The sequence below is a fragment of the Pipistrellus hanaki genome (genome assembly GCF_964339955.1).
Source record: "Pipistrellus hanaki genome assembly, chromosome: 3".
NCBI lineage: Eukaryota > Metazoa > Chordata > Mammalia > Chiroptera > Vespertilionidae > Pipistrellus > Pipistrellus hanaki.
Genome location: NC_140505.1, coordinates 167,625,305 through 167,647,685, shown reverse-complemented (window position 1 = coordinate 167,647,685; position 22,381 = coordinate 167,625,305). Strand labels below are relative to the sequence as shown.

Here is a 22,381-nt window from a genome sequence, read left to right as displayed (position 1 = left end):
GAGGTTTGATGTTCTGATGCTTCTCTGTTTCTGGCTCTATTTTTGTTCACCAGTTTATGTTGTTCATTATATTCCACAAATGAGTGAGATCATGTGATATTTATCTTTCTCCAGCTGGCTTATTTCGCTCAGCAGAATGCTCTCCATGTCCATCCATGCTGTTGCAAACGATAAGAGTTCCTTCTTTTTTTTTTTTCTTTTTTTTTTCTTTTTTTTTTTCTTTTTTTTTTTTTTTTTACAACAGTATAGTATTCCATTGTGTAGATGTACCACAGTTTTAATCCACTCATCTGCTGATGGGTATTTAGGCTGTTTCTAAATCTTAGCTATGGTGAATTATACTGCTGTGAACATAGGGGTGCGTATATCTTTTCTGACTGGTGTTTCTGATTTCATGGAATATATTCCTAGAAGTGGGATTACTGGGTCAAATGGGATTTTCTTTTGTTGGCTCAATTTTTTTTTAATTAACTAAAATTAACTGTGTGAAGGTTGTATGACTCAACCAAAAAAAAAAAAATGTTTAATTTATTAAATAGTAAGGATGACCCAAATGCCATAGACAAAGAGACCAGAGAAAAGTTAGTTTTGTTTCTGTAAACACAAACAAAAATGGAGGTGGGAAGAGCTCTGTTCATTGAATGTAACACAGTTGATATTAAAACAATTTTCTTAGAATGAAACTCTGATATATACCCTTCCACTTATGGTTCCTCAGAAATTAAAAGGCTATGGATTCAAAACACTTCAGACGTGGTCCTCCTCACCCTTAAACTATGTCTATCCCAAAGAAGACCCTCAGATCTTGGAGCCAGGCCCAAGATGGAGACTGGATGATGGAGCCATTGGTGTCATTTATTTCTTTTCTATTTGACCCAACCACCCAATATATGATTTATTTTTAATATGTATGGTGTTAAGAATGCACAATGTAAATACAGGTTGGAATTATCAAGAGACTGTCTGTAAGCCCCTGCAGTTACTGTATGGAATTTCAATACATATCCCTGCCTGCCCCATGATGTGAGGCATGGGTCTGATCTCAGAGTTTGTTTTGTTATTGTTGTTGTATGTTTTTTCCTTTTCTTTCCTTGATTTAATTACCTAAATTTATGGTCCTAAAGGAGATAAAGCTTCACCTCTAAAGTTAGGCTTTGTCTTCATTTTCTATTCTTCAAGAATTTTTTAAAATTTAACTTTATTGTTGAAAGTATTACAGATGTTCACTTCTTTTCCCCCCCGCCATTGGCCCTGTCCTCCCCACTCCCACACCCTCACCAGATCTTCACCACACAATTGTCTGTATCCACCGGTTATTCATATATGCATATAAGTTCTTTTGTTGATCTCTTCCCTCCTTCCCTCCCTTCCCTCTGAGAATCGTCAGTCATTGCTTGTTTCCATGCTTCTAGATCTATTTTGATTATCAATTTATTTTGTTCATTAGATTCCACATATGAGTGAAGTCCTTTGATATTTACATTTCTTTGGCTGGCCTATTTTGCTTAGCATAATACTCTCCAGGTTCCTCCATATTATCTCAACGGGTAAGAGATCCTCCTTTTTACTGCTGTATAGTATTTCATTGTGTAAATGCACCACAGCTTTTTTATCCATTTATCTACTAATGGGCACTTGGGCTGTTTCCAGGTTTTATCTATTATAAATAACACAGTTGTGGACATAGGGGTACATATTTTCTTTCTGATTGGTGTTTCAGGCTTTTGGAGATATATTCCTAAAAGTGGGTCACTAGGTCAAATGGCAGTTCCATTTTTAATTTTATGAGAAAACTTCATCCTAGGCACCATGGTGTAGTTGGTTAAAGTACCTGGCTTTAACCAACTACACCATGAATTTGAAGCACAGCCGAAACCGGTTTGGCTCAGTGGATAGAGTGTCAATCTGCCGACTGAAAGGTCCCAGGTTCGATTCCAATCAAGGGCATGTACATTGATTGCAGGCACATACCCAGTAGAGAGTGTGCAGGAGGCAGCTGGTGGATGTTTCTCTCTCATTGATGTTTCTAGCTCTCTATCCCTCTCCCTTTCTCTCTGTAAAAAATCAACAAAATATATATATTTTTTAATAAAAGAATTTGAAGCACATTTCAGTTCACAACTGGAATCATGAATATGTTTGTCTTGAAAAATATTCAAAATTATGTGTCAACCTCTAATTTGCAAGTTAGCAAATGAGATATTACATGTCAGGCATCATCACACATGCAAAAATTAATCCTGTAACAATACTTGTTTTTTTTTTTTTAATGTCACATCATATCAGCTAAAAGGAATTGAAAAGGTCTGTGGAAAATATACCCTATTCAATAACGCAATTGCAGTGGGTGGAAGGAAAGTCTGGTTTGAAAGATGGCCACAAATAGAAGAAAATCACTGTACTTAAGAAATCATGATAAAGAAATGTACACGTTATTATTCTACAGCTGCTTAGTTCAAAATCTGAACATGAATCATATAACTATCTATGTAGAGACCAAATGCATGGACGTGGTGAGCGATTGCATCACTATAACAATTGATGCTCCCACCATCAATGACTGAAAATACCAGTAACCCTATATCCTGGATAATTTTATTAATGTTTAATTTTCTCATTGATCATTAATGATAATTTGAAACTTTTCAAACATATATTAGTCATATATATGAATATTTTTGAACTCCATTTTAAATATGCCAATTCTTCATATTTATTCGTAAGTCCTTTTTATATATGAAGAATCTGAAAGCTTTGTCTCTTATATTATTTAATATTTTTCTAGGAATTTTATGTTTTAATGAGTTTTTGGAGTCATACATATTCCACAGAGAAGTATTTAACAGAATCTATTCTAATGCTTCTACTCCAAAAAGAGGAGCCCTCTTGTTGCAATTTATTTTCTCTGGGTCCACCTAGCTCTCAGATTTTGTTGAAAAAATCTGGTATTTAGTTCCAGACTAAATTGCAGACTACAGAACTAGGAAAGTTGCTGTAGAGAATTGCTCTGACTGGCCTGCAGAGTGGGCAGCAGGCATTAAACTCTGAGAACTTCCAAGAACAGAATTAATATAAAAGACAGAGAAAACTGCATACTGTATGGTATTATTTACTTGTGAAACCTAAAAAAAGAAAGAAAGAAAGAAAGAAAGAAAGAAAGAAAGAAAGAAAGAAAGAAAGGAAGAAAGAAAGGAAGAAAGAAAGGAAGAAAGAAAGGAAGAAAGAAAGAAAGAAAGTCAAACTCATAGAAACAAGGTAGAAAAGTGGTTACCGGTGTCTGGGAACTGAGGAAACAGGGAGAGGTTGGTAAAAGGGTACATACAGACTTTCAGCTATAAAATAAATAAGGTCTGAGGATCTAATGTAAAACATGGTAATTATAATTGATAACACTGTATTATATAACTGAAATTTGCTAAGATAGTAGAACTTAAGTACTGTAACAAACAAAAAAGAACCACGTGAGGTAATGGTTGCATTAATTAACAAAATGAGGTAGAACCTTTAAGAACATATTTATTTCATCACAGTGTATATTTTAAACATCTTACAATTTTATATGGCAATTTTACCTCAACAAAGGTGTAATTATTTAAAATACATATATTCAATAGCTTATTGCAATTCAGACTAATAGATTGTGGATCAGGAGTGCCACCTATTGGCAACATTTTTAAAGTGCAGGAATAGCTTTTAGGGACAGCAATTAATTCCAAGGTTGACAAGCTTTTTAAATTTTTTGTCATTTCTAATAAGTGAGACGGTTTTGATTTGTATTTTTTTTATAAGTGACTTCAAATATCTGTTTATATGTTTAAGGACTACATAGCCTGTTTATAATGACCCAAAAAGAATAACATTTTTTTAAAATATATTTTTATTTATTTTAGAGAGGTAGGAAAAGGGGGAGAGAAAGAGAGAGAGAGAGAGAGAGAGAGAGAGAGAGAGAGAGAGAGAGAGAGAGAGAGAAACATAGTGATGAGAATAATCAATAGGCTGCTTCCTGCATGCCCCCCATTGGTGATCGAGCCTGAAACTAAGCATGTGCCCTGACTGGGAATAGGAATGTAACAGTGACCTCCTAGTTCATAGGTCAATGCTTGGCCACTGAACCACACTGACTTGGTCCCATTCTTTCTTTCATCCAAGGTGATGGAGTCCTCAATTTTTGCCTGGATTCATGGCCACCTAGAAGGGAGACTTCAATTCCCCTTGCAGCTGGGAAGATGTTAGTGCTGGCCAATGTATCCTCAGCCCCTTGGAATTTCCTAACTTGCGAGTGTGATCAAGGTGTCTTTTTGTTATGTTAATGAGGTGACTCTGGAACCACACCAAGGCAGAGGGAGCAGGGAAACCACATGATTAGAGGTTAGAATTTTCAGTTCCATTCTTCGGACCTTTGAGGGGTCTAGCCCCTGGAAGCTGAATTGGTCACCAGTGGCCAGTGAGTTTACAAATCATATCTATATAATAAGACCCCCATAAGAAAAACAAAAGGAGGGGGTTCAGAGAGGTTCTGACCTGGGGAATCGAAACACTTCCATGCGCCACCAAAGGTCACAAGGACAGCAGCTCCTTTTGGGACTTCACCCTGTGTATCTCTTCATCAGGCTGGTGATTCCTATCCGTTAGTATCCTTTGTCCTAAACCAATAATCTAGTAAGTAAACTGGATTGCTGAGTTCTATGAGCCTCTCTAGGAAATTAAGTGAATCCAAGGAGAGGGTTGTGGGAGCCTCTGGTTTGTAGTTAAATTTGTCAGAACCACAGGTAACAACCTGGACTTCCCATTGTATCCACGCAGAAACTTCATTTCTTTAATAGGACCTTTGCTCCTGTCTTTTTTTATTCAAACTGACCTCATCCAGCACCCTGACTCACCTACCTCCTTCTTGGCAGGACCACTCCCTTAAGAATCAAGCCCTCAGGACAATGAGGCTCTGGTCAGAGCAAAGCCTCGGGTCTATTGACCTCAGAGACAGTTTCAGTAACCAGCGATAACATCTAGGCCTGTTGTGTTTCTGCTCCAGGCCCAGAAAGTCAGGAAACCAGATGAAGTCGCACTACAGCTGATATCAGGACCAAATATACTACCCCCTACCCTAGCTAACCAATCAGCAGACATCATGATCCTAACTCCTTTAGGCACCATAATTTAATGATTCACACACACACACACACACACACACACACACACACACACACACACCCATATAATCCATTTCTGGGAAGCCATCTGGGGCCAAGTCTTTCCGCATTAGCTCACATGTGCCACTTCCTAAAAATAAACCTTGCTGTCTTTGCTCCCATTCACATCTTATTGGGCTCTGATGCATGCAGGCAAACAGATCCCTCTAGTCTGGTAACATCATCTGAAGGGGCAGGCAAGCTTGTGGGTTTGAGCTCTTGGTCTGTAGAAGTCATGCTACCTCTGGACAGTATCAACTAAGTTGAATTTTAGGACACCCAACTTGTATTAGAAAAGAGCTTGGTAGTATAGGAAAAAAACGTGCCACATGGGAATTGGAGATCAGAAAAATTAGTCACAAAGCTAGTAATTATAGGCTGAGTTCCAAACGCAGACCCCCTGGTTCCAGAATCTGGGCTCTTCTGCCTATGTTATGCCACTTTTTGTGATCCAAAAAGACTCTTTGCATATTATCTTTTTTTAAATTTCTTTATTGATTAAGGTATCACATAATTGTCCTCAATCCCCCACCCCACCCCCACTCCTGCCGCCACCACCCTATCGTCCTCGACCACTGGTTAGGCTCATATGTGTGCACATAAGTCCTTTGGTTGATCTCTCCCTTTTATCCCCACCCTCCCTTTGAGGTTCAACAGTCTGACCCATGGCTCCTTATCTCTGGGTCATTTCTCGTTCATCAGTCTATGTTGTTCACCATTTCCCCTAGATGAGTGAGATCATGTCTTACTGGAAATAGACTTATAAGAATCAAAAATGAGACAAGCAATAATCGTTATGCTAAAAGGCATATGAATCAGTCTGTAGAGTTTCTCTCTGGGCCACCAGTTCTTTTGAGACTCAATTTCAATGTCAAACAGTTCCTTATGTGTACATGTCAGCAACGATATTTCAGTTCTGGATGGTGGGCAAATGGTTGTATGCATATTATCTTTTTTGTTACATTCCACAGGGACCTAAAATCTTGACTTAAGGCCTGGCCAGTGTGGTTGAGTGTCATATGAACCAGGAGGTTGCAGTTCAATTCCTGGTCAGGGAACATGCCCAGATTGTGGGGCATGCAGAAGGCAGCCAATCAATGATTCTCTCTCATAATTGATATTTCTATCTCCCTCTCCCTTTCTCTCTGAAATCAATAAAAATGTATTTTTAAAATCCTGACTTAAGGCAGCTATTTGAAACTGAATGTATTCATTTCTTTCCTCCTAGCTGGGGAACAGGCTCTCTCTGAGTCCTAAACACCACTTGCCTATTGTGTTCCTGATCCACCATCATGGCACCTGCAAGTGAGTCAGAGCCAGTGAACTGCTCTCCCTCAGTAGCAACAGGTCTTGATTTCTCCTGACACTTTGATTCATTCACTCGTCCTTTGGGGACTTTGATGTCATTTCCCCATTCAAAGGCATCAGAGTACAAAGGCAGGGCAGAATATATAGTTCCATGGAAAGCATTGGATGGTACCTGGATCTGAAACCAGCTTCCTCACTACTGACCCATTTTTCTGAGTCTCAGTCCCTTCCCTTATGAGAAGTTAAGTGCATTTAGTGCTTAGATAACTAATGGGTTTTGTGGACATTCTGTCTTAACATGGAGCAAATAGTTCATACGTCTTAAAATTAAAGATAGAAAAGGATGTAAAACTGCTTGTAAACTTTTAAACCACATGCAACTATTAATTAGCACTGACAGTCATTACTAACCAGGTCCAGGACCAGGAATTATGTAATAATTATTGCTATCTAGTACTGTGCAATCATTAGAGCAGGACTGAGTACAAGTTGATCCTCTGAGTTCAAAGATGAAGAACTAATTAATAAACCAAAAATTCCATGGGACTCTTTACCTTCCCATTGTCCTAAACCAGAAATTATTTCAGGCAGATTCGTAATCTCTGTTTGGCCTAATAGGTAAGGCATAAAGAACAATATGAGACAATCCAGTGATTTGTAGAGCAAATTCCTAAGCAAACTCTACAATGTTTATCTGTGGAAATTTGAAGTATCTGCTTGGGAGTCAAATGAAAGTTCTTGGTTCTGGGACTTAAAAAGCTGAGTGAGGCATTTGGGACTTGATAAGGGATCTCTATGGCTTTAGTGAGAACCTCTATGGCCTTCATGGGGAAAGTTTCCGGGACCCTGGTAGGAGATCCTCTGTGACTAATGTGAGACCATTGTGAGTGGGCTTAACCCAACTCACCTGAGGCTTAGCTTTTTTGGACTTCATAGGTTTGGGGAAAGGGATTTAATGCCAGGAAGATAACACTTCAGCTCCCATGAAGCCCATAACAAGAAGAGTACAATTTCAGTGTCTCTCTTTATAAGCACTGGAAGGACAGAGGATTTTTGTTTATATCTTAGGAGGTCCACAAGCCAAAACTTTAAATGGAAAGGTAAGTAGATAGCCCTAGCCATTTTGGCTCAGTGGATAGAGCGTTGGCCTTCAAACTAAAGGGTCTCAGGTTTGATTCCCATCAAGGGCACGTACCTCAGTTGCAGGCTCCCGGCCCTGGTCGGAGGGCATGAGGAAGGCAGTCAAGTGATGTGTCTCTCTCACATCAGTGTTTCTCTCTCTCTCTCTACTTCTCTCTTCCACTCTCTCTCTAAAAATCAAGAGGAAAACCCTAACCGGTTTGGCTCAGTGGATAGAGCGTCAGCCTTCGAACTGAAGGGTACTAGGTTCGATTCTGATCAAGGGCATGTACTTTGGTTGCAGGCTCTATCCCCAGGAAGGGATATATAAAAGCAAGAGAGAGAAAATATCATCAAGAGATGATTAAAAAAAAAGAAAGTTAGCTAGATATGTGAACTCTGATGGGAGAAATCAAGGAACATCAAAATAAATGGAGAGATACTTCATGTTTGTGGATTAAAAGACTCAATAATGGTAAGATTTTAATTTTTCCCAACTTGATGAATAGATTCAATGCAATACCAATCAATTTCTCAAGAAGCTATTTTGTAGATAATAATAAACACACTCTAAATTTATATGGAGGTCAAAACAATAAATTCACTGTTTCTGCCCTGGGGCACCAGAGGAAAAAATGACTACTTTTGTCACCTCAAATCCATCAAAAGCATGTCTATGCAGACAAGTTCTCCATATAACTGGATTTCCTATCACTCCTATGATCAGTGGTGTAGTTTGGGGAAGTGCATAGAGAAGTTCCCGTAAATCCTCAATCAGAAGTGAGACCTGAGGGAGGAAAACTTGCCTGACAGTTTCCTACAGCAAATTGACCAGGTTGGTTCGGAGTCCAGACCAGCTTTTAACCTATTATTCCAGCAGATAGCCTGCCCCTCCCACCTCTGTTTGCAGGGTCATGGCTGGTACAGAAAACCATAACTCCCTTAGCCTCTAGGCAATCTCCTAGGAACAGGCTGGAGGACCTGAGTGGAAGAGTGACCTGAACCACAGTTCTAGCTCAGGTTTCATTTGCAAATATTTGGAGAAATAGTATGTCAGCCTCCTTTTGTAATTGTCCACTGGCCCTTGCAAATGTCAAATGGGGGTGCGGTGGATAATCATGGGACACTTTCAATAATGGAGAATCATTCTTAAGTTCTGAGAAATGTTTTATAATGTTTTATTGATAATTTCTTTTCTAAGATAGTGTTTTCTTTGAAATTTGTGTTAGTTGAATTTTTTCCTTTCATTTCTCACCTATAGACTGTCTCTTCACCTTTTTGTTCTATTTTATGGGGGAATTCCTTACCTTTATCTTCTGTCAAACTTATAATAATAGCCAATATTTCTTTCTATTTTCTGATTGATTACTTAATAGCAGCCTATTCTTTTTTCAAGGATGTAATATCTATTTTTATCTCTCTGGATATATTAATTAGTGTCTTAAATGTTTCTTCTGCTCCTCAGAGTTATCTCTCCTCTGAGTTCCATTTTTACTGTTTCTTTAAGCCTTACTTGAGGAAGATTTTCAACTGGTAATCCTTTGTTGCCTGTTTATATGGAAGATTTAGATGGTGAGGCCTTCAGAAAACTCTACATGCATTATAAGAGATTGATGGAATCATGTGCCTCAAGGTAGGGAGCCTGGGTGGCCTGAGAGCTATTTTGTTGAAGATGCCTCCAGCTGCTGTCTCTGAGACTAAACCTTCCTGGCTCCTGCTTAGCATGCTAATCCTTACTGGTGGCACCTTGGAGCTGGCCAGGGTAGGAGAGAGGGCACCGCCCCATTCATTTTATAGGCTTTCATTTCATTGCCATGTTTCCTTAGAACAGCATTTCACTCCTACTCTCTTCAGGGGCAGTTGCCTCCAAGCCCAGAACCTCTCTGGTTCAGTTTTTCTAGAGAATAAACCTATTCTCTTGCTGGAAGGATGGAGGATATAAACCTAACTATTCTATATTACCTGCCTCACCGCTATCATTACCCCTCCAATTGAATCGTCATAGCACCTGATGTCTACAATCCTTGAGCCTTGCCAGGGTTCTATAGCATGAATCAGCATATGCCTATTTGGTACCACTTTACCCTAATCAGCCTTCCACAGGCACCTGAGTAATCCCTTTCTCCTGTCTGTTATGTCATCGACCATTCTGCCTGTTTTCAGTCTTCATATATTGTGGCTTATATTTTTCCTGTATGTTTTATCAAAGACAATGTTTGCTGACACATGTTTTTTAACCCAGTGAGATGTCTTTCAGACTTTTGAACCTCGGAGCTGTAAAATAATAAGCTTGTTTTGTCATCAGCTACTAAGTTTGCAGAGATTTGTCAGGGCAGGACTAGAAAAGCTAATGCAGTTTTTATAGGTCCGTTTCATACTTTCCTGTGTTCATGAGGAGTTGGAGCCTAAAGTCTCTGTCAGAAAGAATAACATGATTATTGGTACAAACACAGAACAACCAAGTAGTCTGTTATCTCATGAACATTTATTGGTCTCATATTAAACGGGCATGCTGCAGAAATGTGCACATCCTCTGTCTGTGGACAATTCCACTGTGTTCATCCTCAGCTGGGTATACACCAAGGCTCACGAGTCTTTTCCGATTATTCAAGCTCCTGTAATGGAACAGCGGGCTTGTGCCGTGGGCTTGTGTAGAGAATTGGTATTAGGAGAGTCAATGGTAGCCAATGGAGAATCTGCTTCCTTTTCTAAAATTAAAAGAAAAAATAGGCATTATCAAAAGATTAAACTCATCTTTCCCACTCCCCACTCTGACCTTGTGCATGTAACTGAATTTCTTTAAGGTCTGATTGCTTATTCCCCCCTCCTTCTCCTGGTGCCTTAAATGAGATATTCTCACACTGTCCGGGTATCCATTTAACTCACGAAGAAGCCACATTAGTGGATTCCAAAAACAAAGCCAAGAGAGGGGCCTCGTAGTAAAACTGGCCCCTCCTGATTCAGAAGTGCAAGGCTTTAGTTTTTCACTGAATTGTATGTTCTGCTGCACCAGGAAATCTGATGCCTTATCTGCAGGCTCTCCCTTAGAAAGAGTCCATGGACTGGATTGGGATCCACATCCTAGATCAGCGGTTCTCAACCTGTGGATCAAGACCCCTTTGGTCGAACGACCCTTTCACATGGATCGCCTAAGACAGTCTGCATATCAGATATTTACATTAAGATTCATAACAGTAGCAAAATTACAGTTATGAAGTAGCAACAAAAATAATTTTATGGTTGGGGTCACCACAACATGAGGAACTGTATTCAAGGCTCGCAGCCTTAAGCCAAGACCGGTTTGGCTCAATAGATAGAGCGTCGGCTTGGGGACTGAAGGGTCCTGGGTTCGATTCCGGTCAAGGGCATGTACCTTGGTTGCGGGCATATCCCCAGTGGGGGGTGTGCAAGAGGCAGCTGATGGATGACTCTCTCTCATCGATGTTTCTAGCTCTCTATCTCTCTCCCTTCCTCTCTGTACAAAAATCAATAAAATATATTTAAAAAAAAAAAAAAAAAAAGGCTCGCAGCCTTAGAAGGGTTGAGAACCATTGTCCTAGAGAGACGGGAAGGAAGAGACCTAGGAAAAACAAGGGAGAGAACTTGTTGTCCTATGCCAATTTGAGTACTAAAAACCCAGTCAATTCTATTTGGAAGATAAACCTCAGAGAGAAAAGAAGGTGTCTTTAACCTTCAATTAGATTTTATAGCCGATCTCAGCATCCTGGAAGGCAGTTAAATTTGGAATCCTTTCCCAGCGAATTAAAACCAGCATTGAAAATGGTTATCAAATTCCTAATAAGATATCAGGGGCAAAAGAGAAGAAACTTACAAACACGCTCTGAGGTGAACTCATTGCTTTCCATGGAGGTGCTGGGCTCATCTGCAATTAAGTAAAAAAAAAAAAAAAAAAAAAAAGTTTTTATTTACTTCCAATATATATCACTCAGTGTGTCTGGCATTCAGCTGAGTCTCAAGTAGCCCTAGTAAACATGGGACTCTAGCCACCAAACTGCCCCACTCCTACCCACCACGGCACTCTGCCATGCCTGAAATCCTGCCAGTGGAGGTTGTGAGATCCTCCCTCTCCACAACCGGTGGGCAGAGTTATGACATTACTGGCATCTGCCACATAGACATCCCCAAGACATTGAACCACCAATCAGCGCATGCTGAAGTGCCCTGGAGCCCACCCCTTCCTATTCCGCCCTGGGTCCAACCCTTTATTGTTCCCTCCCCCTCAAAGACTCCCCTGCCCCCCCCCACGTGCTGCTCTCTCCATCCCCATCTGTGGAGGCAGCCCAACTAGGTCCTTTCTCCTCTCCCCATTCCTTCAATTCTGATTTCTCTACCTCCGTAATGAGTCCCACTCATTACTGGGGAATAAACTTTACTTTAATATTTCTTGGTGGTCAGTTCCCTGCGCCTCAAACCTTACAGAGGTGAAATGCAAACACACTCCATGAGGAGGATTTGGGTAAAGGACTGGTCTTCACTTGCCCTTGGACATCCCTGAGAGGAACACACGGACCAGTCACGTCTTCATGTTTAAGAACCAAGTCCTGTCTTCTTCCCCAAAGTGGACATCCTCAAGCAAACCTGCTCCTGGCTGAGAAGGGTGTAAACTTGGGCAGAGTACCTCCTAGAGCCCCACTTCTTGAGTCTGTCCTGGAAAGCCTTGAAGAAAAATACCCCTCAAAGTCTAAGAATAGACAAAAAAAAAAAAAAAAAAAAAAAATCAAAGTTCTTTGATCTTACCTGATGCACCAGTTATGGGCTCTTCAAAATAATCACCAGGAACAGTTGCTAGAAATAAGGTAGTCACTTAGTTAATTTCAGCATTTCTTAATCTATACAGACATCAAGTCACCATATTGTACACCTTAAACTTATACAATGTTATATGTCAATTATATTTCAATAAAACTGGGAAAATATTAAATAAATAAATGCATTGTAGGGGGGAAATAAAACTCAGTTAATTGGTAATTGCCCACAGCCAGAAAGCATCTCTTGCTAAGCAGGTGATGGGGTTCAGTACATTAGCAGAAGTGATAAGGTGCATCTGGGCCATGAGGCTGCCTGTTGCTTATAGTCAAATATGAGAATTTTCCTATTGCCCCATGGGATGGGGGTAAGAGTGGGAGGATTAGGGTGGGAGGCAGCATTAACTTACATTAACTTATTTATCAACCACTACAGGTTGGGCAGTGAGTGTACAACTGAGATAGAGCTTCATTTTGCAAATGGTTATCAAATCCCTAATAAGATATCAGGGGCAAAAGAGAAGAAACTTACAAACACGCTCTGAAGTGAACTCATTGCTTTCCATGGAGGTGCTGGACTCATCTGTAATTAAGTAAAAAAAAAAAAAAAAAAAAAAAAAAGAGGAAGATAATTAGTGGAAAGGGAAGGATTTAGGGCTCCTTAGCTGCCACTAAAATACAATTTCTAGCTTCCTGCTACTACTGCCTGCATTCCCCCAATACATTTAGGGCAGTGCTGGGAAAGAATAAATCTCAACGAATGTTAGCTATTATTTGTAGCTATAAATAGCAGATTGTTTAAAAATTGTTTTGCCGAAACCGGTTTGGCTCAGTGGATGGAGCATCAGTCTGCGGACTGTAGGGTCCCGGGTTCGTTCCGGTCAAGGGCATGTGCCTTGGTTGCGGGCACATCCCCAGTTGGGGGTGTGCAGGAAACAGCTGATAGATGTTTCTCTCTCATCGATGTTTCTAGCTCTCTATCCCTTTCCCTTCCTCTCTGTAAAAAATCAATAAAATATATTTTAAAATAAACAAATAAATAAATAGAAATTGTTTTTGTAGGTAAGGCCCATAGCACTTTCTTATTGGGTCGGCAGCTAAGTAATTGCGGGTTTCACACATATATGCTTCAGTTGAATTTTTAGGTTTGCAGACATAGTACAAATGTAAAACACATTTTGTTATTTGATAGTTGGCTATTCAGCTGTTAATCAGTAAAAAAAGTTTTTTGATCTGTTTTATAGTTTTCGTTTGGCGTTCGTTGAAAAATGGAAAATCAAAAGGAACATTTTCGTCATATTTTGCTTTTTTATTTCCGCAAAGGGAAAACGCATCGCAAGCTCATAAAAAGTTATGTGCTGTTTATGGTGACGAAGCCTTAAAAGAACGGCAGTGTCAAAATTGGTTTGCCAAATTTCGTTCTGGTGATTTTTCACTCAAAGATGAAAAACGCTCTGTTCGTCCAGTTGAAGTTGATGACGCCCTAATCAAAGCAATAATCAATTCAGACTGTCACAGTACAACACGTGAGATTGCAGAGAAGCTTCATGTATCACATACATGCATTGAAAATCACTTAAAACAACTTGGCTATGTTCAAAAACTCGATACATGGGTTCCTCACGAACTGAAAGAATCACAGTTAACGCAACGCATTAGCAGCTGCGATTTGCTAAAGAAACGTAATGAAAATGATCCATTTTTAAAACGACTGATAACTGGCGATGAAAAATGGGTTGTTTACAACAATATCAAGCGGAAAAGATCGTGGAGCAGGCCAGGTGAACCAACTCAAACAACATCAAAAGCTGATATTCATCAAAAGAAGGTTTTGTTATCAGTTTGGTGGGATTACAAAGGAATTGTCTACTTTGAACTCTTACCACCCAACCGAACGATCAATTCTGATGTCTACATTGAACAACTAACGAAATTAAACAATGCAGTCGAAGAAAAGCGGCCCGAATTGACAAATCGAAAAGGTGTTGTATTCCATCATGACAATGCAAGGCCACACACATCTTTGGTCACTCGGCAAAAATTAATGGAGCTTGGTTGGGATGTTTTGCCACATCCACCATATAGTCCTGACCTTGCACCATCTGATTACTTTTTGTTTCGATCTTTACAAAACTCCTTGAATGGTAAAAATTTCAATAATGATGATGATGTCAAATCGTACCTGATTCAGTTTTTTGCTAATAAAAACCAGAAGTTTTTTGAACGTGGGATTATGATGCTGCCTGAAAGATGGCAAAAGGTCATTGATCAAAATGGGCAAGACATTACAGAATAAAGTTATTTAGTTCCATGAAAAAATTGTCTTTGATTTTCTTTTAAAAATCCGCAATTACTTAGTTGCCGACCCAATAGTAATAATGAAGGCATCCCGCAAACGGAGGCATTGACCCTGTGGCTAAAAGGCAGAGAGAAAAATGAAAGCAGATGAAGACCTGAGACAGATATGGGCAGAGAGAGGACCACTGCTTCATTTATGAAGCTTTTCAATCCCCCTTTCTTCTGTTCAGCCTAAATTCAAATAAGATTTACACTTAAATAATCTTCATTCAAAACGTTCCCTAAGTTGAATTGTAATCAACTGGAAAAGAAGAGCTAATTCTTAAGCTATTTTTGCCACCATAACCATTGATCCTTTGGAGACACAAGAAGCTCTTCCTCTTTAGAGAAGCCCAGAAGGCTGGTCTTGGAGACCAGGTCAGCACAACCTCCAGGCTGGAGCTTATCAGTGTTCAAATGGTTCTATGTGCTGACACTGGGAAAATGCTTCCATTTCCCTCAAGTTCCAAAGAAACTAACCATACTGTGGCAAGCATTTCACAATGTATGAGGATCACCTCAGAGAACAAAGCAGCAAGGTATTCCCAGCTGCATAAGTTACCTCAGGACATTCCTATGCAATGAGCTGTACATAAGGAAAGAGAAGCAGGGAGGCATGTCTGCATTTTTGGAGACAGGAATTTTTACCTGTGGCCACCTGAGTGGCTTTTCCCATAATGCTGGGGATATTTGAACCCACTTATAGGAAAACAGAATGGGAAATGAGTGTGGTCACGTCGTATGCTGGGAATCCAGTTTGCTGGAGGGAAGCAGCCTTTCCCTCAGAAAGGTAAAAGATGGGAGCCCACCAACTCCTGCAGTTGGAACCCTTACTTACCCAAAGCCTGTATAGTGTCCAAATAAACACCAATGGCCGACTCTACAGCCCCAGTGAGGTCCAGGTCAGTGGGTGACTCTCCAGACCCAGGGAGGGCCAGATCAGTGGGTGATTCTACAGGCCCAGGGAGGTCCAGGTCAGTGGGTGACTCGAAAGCATCAGCGAAGACCTGGTCAGTGAGGTTCATGTCAGGGGGTGACTCTACAGGCCCAGGGAGATCCAGGTCAATGGGTGACTCTACAGGCCCAGGGAGGTCCAGGTCAGTGGGTGACTCGAAAGCATCAGCGAAGACCTGGTCAGTGAGGTTCACGTCAGGGGGTAACTCTACAGGCCCAGGGAGGTCCAGGTCAGTGAGGGACTCAAAAGCATCATCAAGGGCCAGGTCAGTGAGGGACTCAAAAGCATCAGCGAGGTCCAGGTCAGTGGGTGATTCTGGGTCAATGGCTGAATTTAGTTCAGGTAGTAACTCTGAGTCCTTGAAAATGTCTGCATGATGGTCATTGTCTAGAAAAAACAAACAGCTCAAATATTATCTAGCAAGAATATCTCCACCATCTCCACACCCTTCCCATCCCAAGCTAGGTCTTCTCTGGAGAAAACAGGGACATAACTTGGTTTAACGAATCAAATGGCATCTCCTTCCCACAAGTCTCTCTTCTGCCAACTGCTAGAACGTCCAGAAGACTGACTGCCAACCAGTAGTATGCTCAGTGTCCCTACACCATCCTTCTCGAAGGGTCCGTTTAGGAAGAAATGTTTGATATTGTGCCTCTAAATGTCAGACTAAAACAGAATAAACATTCTAAAAACTTCCCCTCTATACTCCTTCCAGGTTTCTGAAAACTTAAAAACAAATAGGGGCAAAGAGCAAGGAAAACAGCTATTTCCAAGGTGCACATCAAGAATGGAATCAAAGGCGTGCGGAAGAGGGTGTAGGGGGGGGATAAGTGGTGATGGAAGGAGACTTGGATTGGTGAACACACAATAGAATATACAGTTGACAGATTATAGAATAGTACACCTTAAACCTATATAATTTTATTAACCAATATCACCCCAATACATTCAATAAAAAAGAAAAAAATAACAATAGAGTTGACTCTATGGGCTATTCTTATGATTTGTTCACTAAATGTCTAGGACTTCATTTTCCAGAGTGTTCCATAGAGTATTCAGTCCAGATATTTGGGGGCTTGCTAACCATATATAAACATCATAACCATGTAGGCCTGATGAGGTGCAAACAGGGACTTCTTGGGCGATAGTGGGAGATACACAGTCATATGATGCCCAGTTCAGCAGGTTAGGAGCGTTCTACCAATGAGGCCAAAGTCATTAGCTCTCTAATTTAGTCTCTTTGCTTTAACATTCATTCACATGCAACTAAGAAGACAACCCCAGCACCTGATATATTGAGAGCTACCTGGGAAGAGGTGAGAGGAACAGGATGGAGGAAGTAACCATTTTAATGCAAAGGAAACAACAGCACTCCTCTTTAGAAAGGACTAGAAAAGAAAGCCTTTGGGGCACAGCTTCCTTTCTCTGGTCCAAAGGACACCTCCTTCTTTCCTTTCCCAAGGCGATTCACAAGTTTCATTCCAGACCGGCTGACCTCCATTGTGTGTGATGGAGCTGATTGCTAAAGCATTTTTGAAATTTACTCTGCTGTGAAATGAGGATACAGCCTAGGATTTATAAACCTCCATTAAATAGAACAAAGCCTCTATTTAGCACCCAACAGTGAAGAACACAGAAAACCCTCAGTAGCTCTCTAATCACCTACGCCAGTGGTCAGCAAACTCATTAGTCAACAGAGCTAAGTATCAACAGTACGATTGGCATTTCTTTTGAGAGCCACATTTTTTAAACTTAAACTTCTTCTAATGCCACTTCTTCAAAATAGACTCGCCCAGGCCGTGGTATTTTGTGGAAGAGCCGCACTCAAGAGGCCAAAGAGCCGCATGGGGCTCGTGAGGCGTGGTTTGCCGACCACTGGCCTATGCTAATCTCATCTGCCCAGCCTTTACACCTTTATGTCAATTCGAACACGTTGCCCAAATCTGAGCTTAGCCACTCAGCTGCCCAAGGCCTCCAGAGCTCAACCTCCCAACCTCACCTTAAATCCAAGTCAATGTGTTTTAACCACTTCACTTCATATATCTATCTATCTATCTATCATCTATCTATCTATTTTGCTCTTCCTCATGCCACAGCCTCCCTGCCCCTTACACAGACACACACGCCACAAGAGATTTTAGCCCTGTTCTCCAAGAAACCCCCCAATAGTCCACTTACCTGGGAGTACTAGGTGGAAAGCCCCAGCCAGGACGAACCAGGTAGAGAAGATGAGGACCTTCGTGATCATGGTTCAGGCGGCAGGGAGCACGGGACGCTGGAGAAGATGAGCAGGCCGGTGGCAAGCCCTCAGTGAGCTGGACTGACAAAGCTCTGCTCAGCTTTTATAGAACCCTCAGCCCAAGGGTGCGGAAGGCAGCATTCTCAGGTGGTTATTGTTTAAAAAAAAAAAAAAAAGTAAGCCTCACCTGCTCACACACACACACACACACACACACACACACACACACACACTGAGAATGTCCCTGGAGCAAAGGCCCTGGGGGAGGGAGAAACAAGGCCAGGTTGGAGGAAAACCCTGATAAGGTCTTAGGTTGGGTTGCCCCAGTACCATTAGCAGCAATTATCTGCTTTTCAGAGGACGAGGGGGAAATTCTAGTTTCACCAGCTAACAGAGGACTCCACTCCTAGCCCAACATTGCAAGTTTGTCTTCTAGACAGGAGCCAAATCCTGTTTTACTAAACTCTTGAAATGCTACTTTGAGTCAGACTGTGGGACTAAGAATTGTGGTCTCAGCTTGATGGCTTCTTGGATTCTAAGGGAGAGTCTTATTACACAGGCTTCTAACCAGAACTGGTCTCTCAAAAAGAATTGTGGAAGAGAATAATAATTACTCAGACTAATATTACTACAATAAAACGGATATATCTAAAATTGTAAGATTTCACGTGTGCTATTATCATATTTGATTCTCACCACAATCCTATGAGAGAGTCATTATTATCCCCATTTTTCTGATGAGGAACCTAAGGCCAAGGGACTCCAAATTCAATGATGCCAAATTCAAATGAAGATACTCAAGTTATGCAGAGGTGTCATTAACATAAAGTACTTTTGGCTGTGCATACTTGGCTCCTGCTAGTGACTTTCCCCGTCCTCTAGGAGCAGTAGGAAGCTGCCATGTGTCCTTGGCCCAAGCCAGATGAACCCTCACAGTAGGTGTAAAATGGGCTGAGAAGATGCAAGACAGACTAACACATAAACCAGCCTCAGCGTTCAATGAAGAGGCATGCACATTACCTGAAGAGGGCGTGTGGAACACATCTGTGCAATGCCCACCTCCTACAAGTCCTTAAGACCTCTCTTATTTGCGTAAAAAGTCACAGCTGATTCCCGCACCTCAGAACCCACAGGGTTGGCAATATCACTGACAGAAATTTACACACAGCCCAGAGTGCCCAGAAAAGATGTTATGAGCAGCCCACTGGGGGGGGGGGGGGGGGGGGGGGAGGGCTGCCCCCACCCCCACTCCTGTCTTGTATAAATAAATGTAAACAAGAGACCTGATTGCGTTGTGATAAAGCCAATTTATTAAAGCAATTAGAGGAGGCAAATTTATTAAAGAAGCAAGGCAAGCAGATCTACTTCATCCAGCTTGGAACACAGATGGACATCCCTCAGTTAATCTGAGCAGTGAGTTGGGTGGGCGTTCGAAGCGTTATGTAGCCTCCTGTCAGTAGGTTTCAAAACTGCTCTGCTGAATATCTTGATTCAGATTCATTCTCAAGGTCCCTTTTTAATTTGTGTAGCCTTCCCAGGATTCACGAGAAGCACCTGGCAATTTTATCTTGCGAAGCCTAAGATGGCTGACTTCTTTGTTTAGGGAGTAAAAAGACAAAACAAACAATAGAAAACCTGTCCTTTTATTCCTTTCCCCTTCCCCCAAAATGGCTGATTTCTTTGTTGAGTGCAAGAGAAAAACTCCCTTCCCTCCACTTTCTCCCCTCCTTTCCTGCATTCTTCAGTTGGAGAGTCATTAACCATTTGCTTACAAGCCTTCTTGGAAAAGAAAAGGGCTTGCAATTTACAAGCTGGCGGTAAATGGCCCACACTGTTTGGCCTTGTTTTAACTTCCTTGTCTGTTTCCCAATTCCTTTTGCCCTGGAATTTTCCTTGTTGTTCACTGCCCTGTAACAAAACCTTTCAGCAAGAGTTATAACACTTTGCTCAACTATGTGCCACAGGTATATATTGTTCTTCCCAATTTCAACCTAAGGTAGTTTTTTATTCCTCTCCTTTTTCAGGTAAGGAAACCATGGCTCAGAGAGGTTAGGGAAGTTATGAAAGGTCACACAGTAAGTATCGTACATCCAGAAGCAGCCTGGCCTGGCCAGTGTGGCTCAGTTGGTTAGGTATCCTCCCATGCACCAAGAGGTCACTGGTTTGATTCCCAGGCAGGACACATGCTCAATCCGCAGTGAGGGATATGCAGGAGGCAGCCAATAGATGTTTCTATCTCCTTCCTCCTTCTCTAAAAAATCAATAAAAACATATTTAAAAAAGAAGAAGAAGAAGAAGAAGAAGAAGAAGAAGAAGAAGAAGAAGAAGAAGAAGAAGAAGAAGAAGAAAAAGAAGAAGAAGAAGAAGCAGCAGCAGCGCCGAAACCGGTTTGGCTCAGTGGATAGATCGTCGGACTGCAGACTGGAAGGTCCCAAGTTCAATTCCGGTCAAGGGCATGTGCCTTGGTTGCGGGCACATCCCCGGTGGGGGGTGTCCAGGAGGCAGCTGATCGATGATTCTCTCCCATCGGTGTTTCTCTCTATCCCTCTCCCTTCCTCTCTGTAAAAAAATCAATACAATATATTTTAAAAAATAATAATAAATAAAAAAAAGAAGCAGCATTCCATTGGGCAGTCTGATGCTAGGGCCTTTCTCTACTACTCTCCTATATCTCCCCCAAGTCCAGTTACCTCCCTGATCCCCTCCCTGCCCACTCTGTCCTGTGAGGGGAAGCCCTGCACAGACTTCACCTTAAGGCAGAGGTGGGTGGCGCAGGAAGGCCCTGGTGGGGAACACGGACAGGAAGGCTGGAGGGAAGCCTGAGAAGCAGCAGTGAGCTGGAGCCTCCAGAGGACCCGAAGAAGCAGCAGAAAAACCTGGGGAAATGAAGACAGTGTCCTCCAGGAATGGGAGGGAGAGTTCCCGTGGCAGTGCAGAGGAGCCATCAGCTGAAGAAGCCGCAGGCCTCCCTACAGCAAAGCCTACAATGATCTCCAGTTTAGGTTTGCCATCGGCAGTCAGATGGCAAAGAAAGCCTCAGCCAGAGCCATCAGACTTGGATCAGGCAAACCCAAAGAAACCCTTCCAACGCGTGCTCCAAAAACCCTTTCGGTAGCACAGCTTTTAATAAAGACCAAGATAGAGAACCTGAGGAAATGCCCACAGGAGCAAAGGTGAAGATGAAGGATATTGAAAGGGTTACACAACGTCAGCAGGACCACACTCCTTCAATAAAGGAAAGCATGTGTTTTCTTTTCTTTCTTTCTTTCTTCTTCTTTTTTTTTTTTCAATACATTTTTTTAAATACATATTTTTTATTATTTACAGAGAGGAAGGGAGAGAGATAGAGAGTTAGAAAGTTAGAAACATCGATGAGAAAGAAACATCAACCAGCTGCCTCCTGTACACTCCCTACTAGGTATGTGCCTGCAGTCAATGTACATGCCCTTGACTGGACTCGAACCTGGGACCCTTCAGCCCTCAGACTGACGCTCTATCCACTGAGCAAAACCGGTTTCGGCCGTCAATACATTTTTATTGATTTCAGAGAAGAAGGGAGAGGCAGAGAGAGATAGAAACATCAATGATGAGAGAGAACTCATGATTGGCTGCCTCCTGCATACCCCCTACTGGAAATCAAGGCCACAACTCGGTCATGTGCCCTGACTAAGAAGGGAGCCACAACCTTCTGGTTTAACCCTTGACCACTGAGCAACACTGGCCAGACAAGCATGGGTTTTATGATAACCAGAAGCTATGGGAGCAAAATATAAAATCTCATCTTGGAAATGCCCATGACCAAGACAATTAAATGATATGATTTGAAATGGGGGTGGTGTAGAGTTAAAACAAACAGTTTCCTTTTTAAAGAATGGTATAAAAAAAATAAAAATAAAAAAAGACTGCCTTTGGAGACACCTTTTTTTCCCCAAGGCTGAGTGAGAGTTTGAAAATAGACATGACTTATATTTTCTATACAGATTTCAAGACATGTGCTAAATTTGTAGTTTTGTATGATTAGTTTCCAATGGTCACAGATAATTTTTGAAAATCAGAAATAGTACCTTTCTAAGAATGGCATATTTTTTAGGCACAGCTGTTAGCACAGTAAGAGGGAAGCAAAAAGTTGTTTGTTTAAACTACAAGCAATTACTCCATAACTTAACTCCCTTATTAACCTAAACTTTCCAACTTCCAGGATCAGCCTTATAGAAAAGGAGTATTGTATTGGAGCAAAATGTTACTGAAAGTAAATTAGATAAAATTAAAATATTGCTCATCACTGGATCCAATTTACAGATGAGGAAACTGAGGCACAAACAATTTAAATAACTTGCCCAAAGTTACATGAGCCAGTAACAGGTGGAGGCATGATTCAATCCAGCCAAAATGGTTCAGAGTCAATTCCCATCTTTTCTCTGTATAGATTCATCTCTTCATCATTTCAATGTCAAGGATAATTACTATGATA

The 22,381-nt window shown here is 41.3% G+C and overlaps 1 protein-coding gene and 1 pseudogene across 2 annotated transcripts; one reads left to right on the top strand and one right to left on the bottom strand.

The window, feature by feature from the left end:
• Positions 1-10,077: 10,077 nt before the first annotated feature.
• Positions 10,078-17,993, bottom strand: LOC311619039 (uncharacterized protein). Its single transcript, XM_084876946.1, has 6 exons — positions 17,850-17,993; positions 15,555-16,058; positions 12,912-12,962; positions 12,372-12,419; positions 11,446-11,496; positions 10,078-10,321 (listed from the first exon to the last, which is right to left on the bottom strand). Coding segments are annotated over exons 1-6 (726 nt in total). The 5' UTR covers positions 17,920-17,993; the 3' UTR covers positions 10,078-10,319.
• Positions 17,994-19,863: 1,870 nt separating this feature from the next.
• On the top strand, positions 19,864-21,721 carry LOC311618663 (PEST proteolytic signal-containing nuclear protein-like; annotated as a pseudogene). Its single transcript has 3 exons — positions 19,864-19,874; positions 20,913-21,151; positions 21,641-21,721. The product of its transcript is annotated as a PEST proteolytic signal-containing nuclear protein-like (transcript).
• Positions 21,722-22,381: the final 660 nt, after the last annotated feature.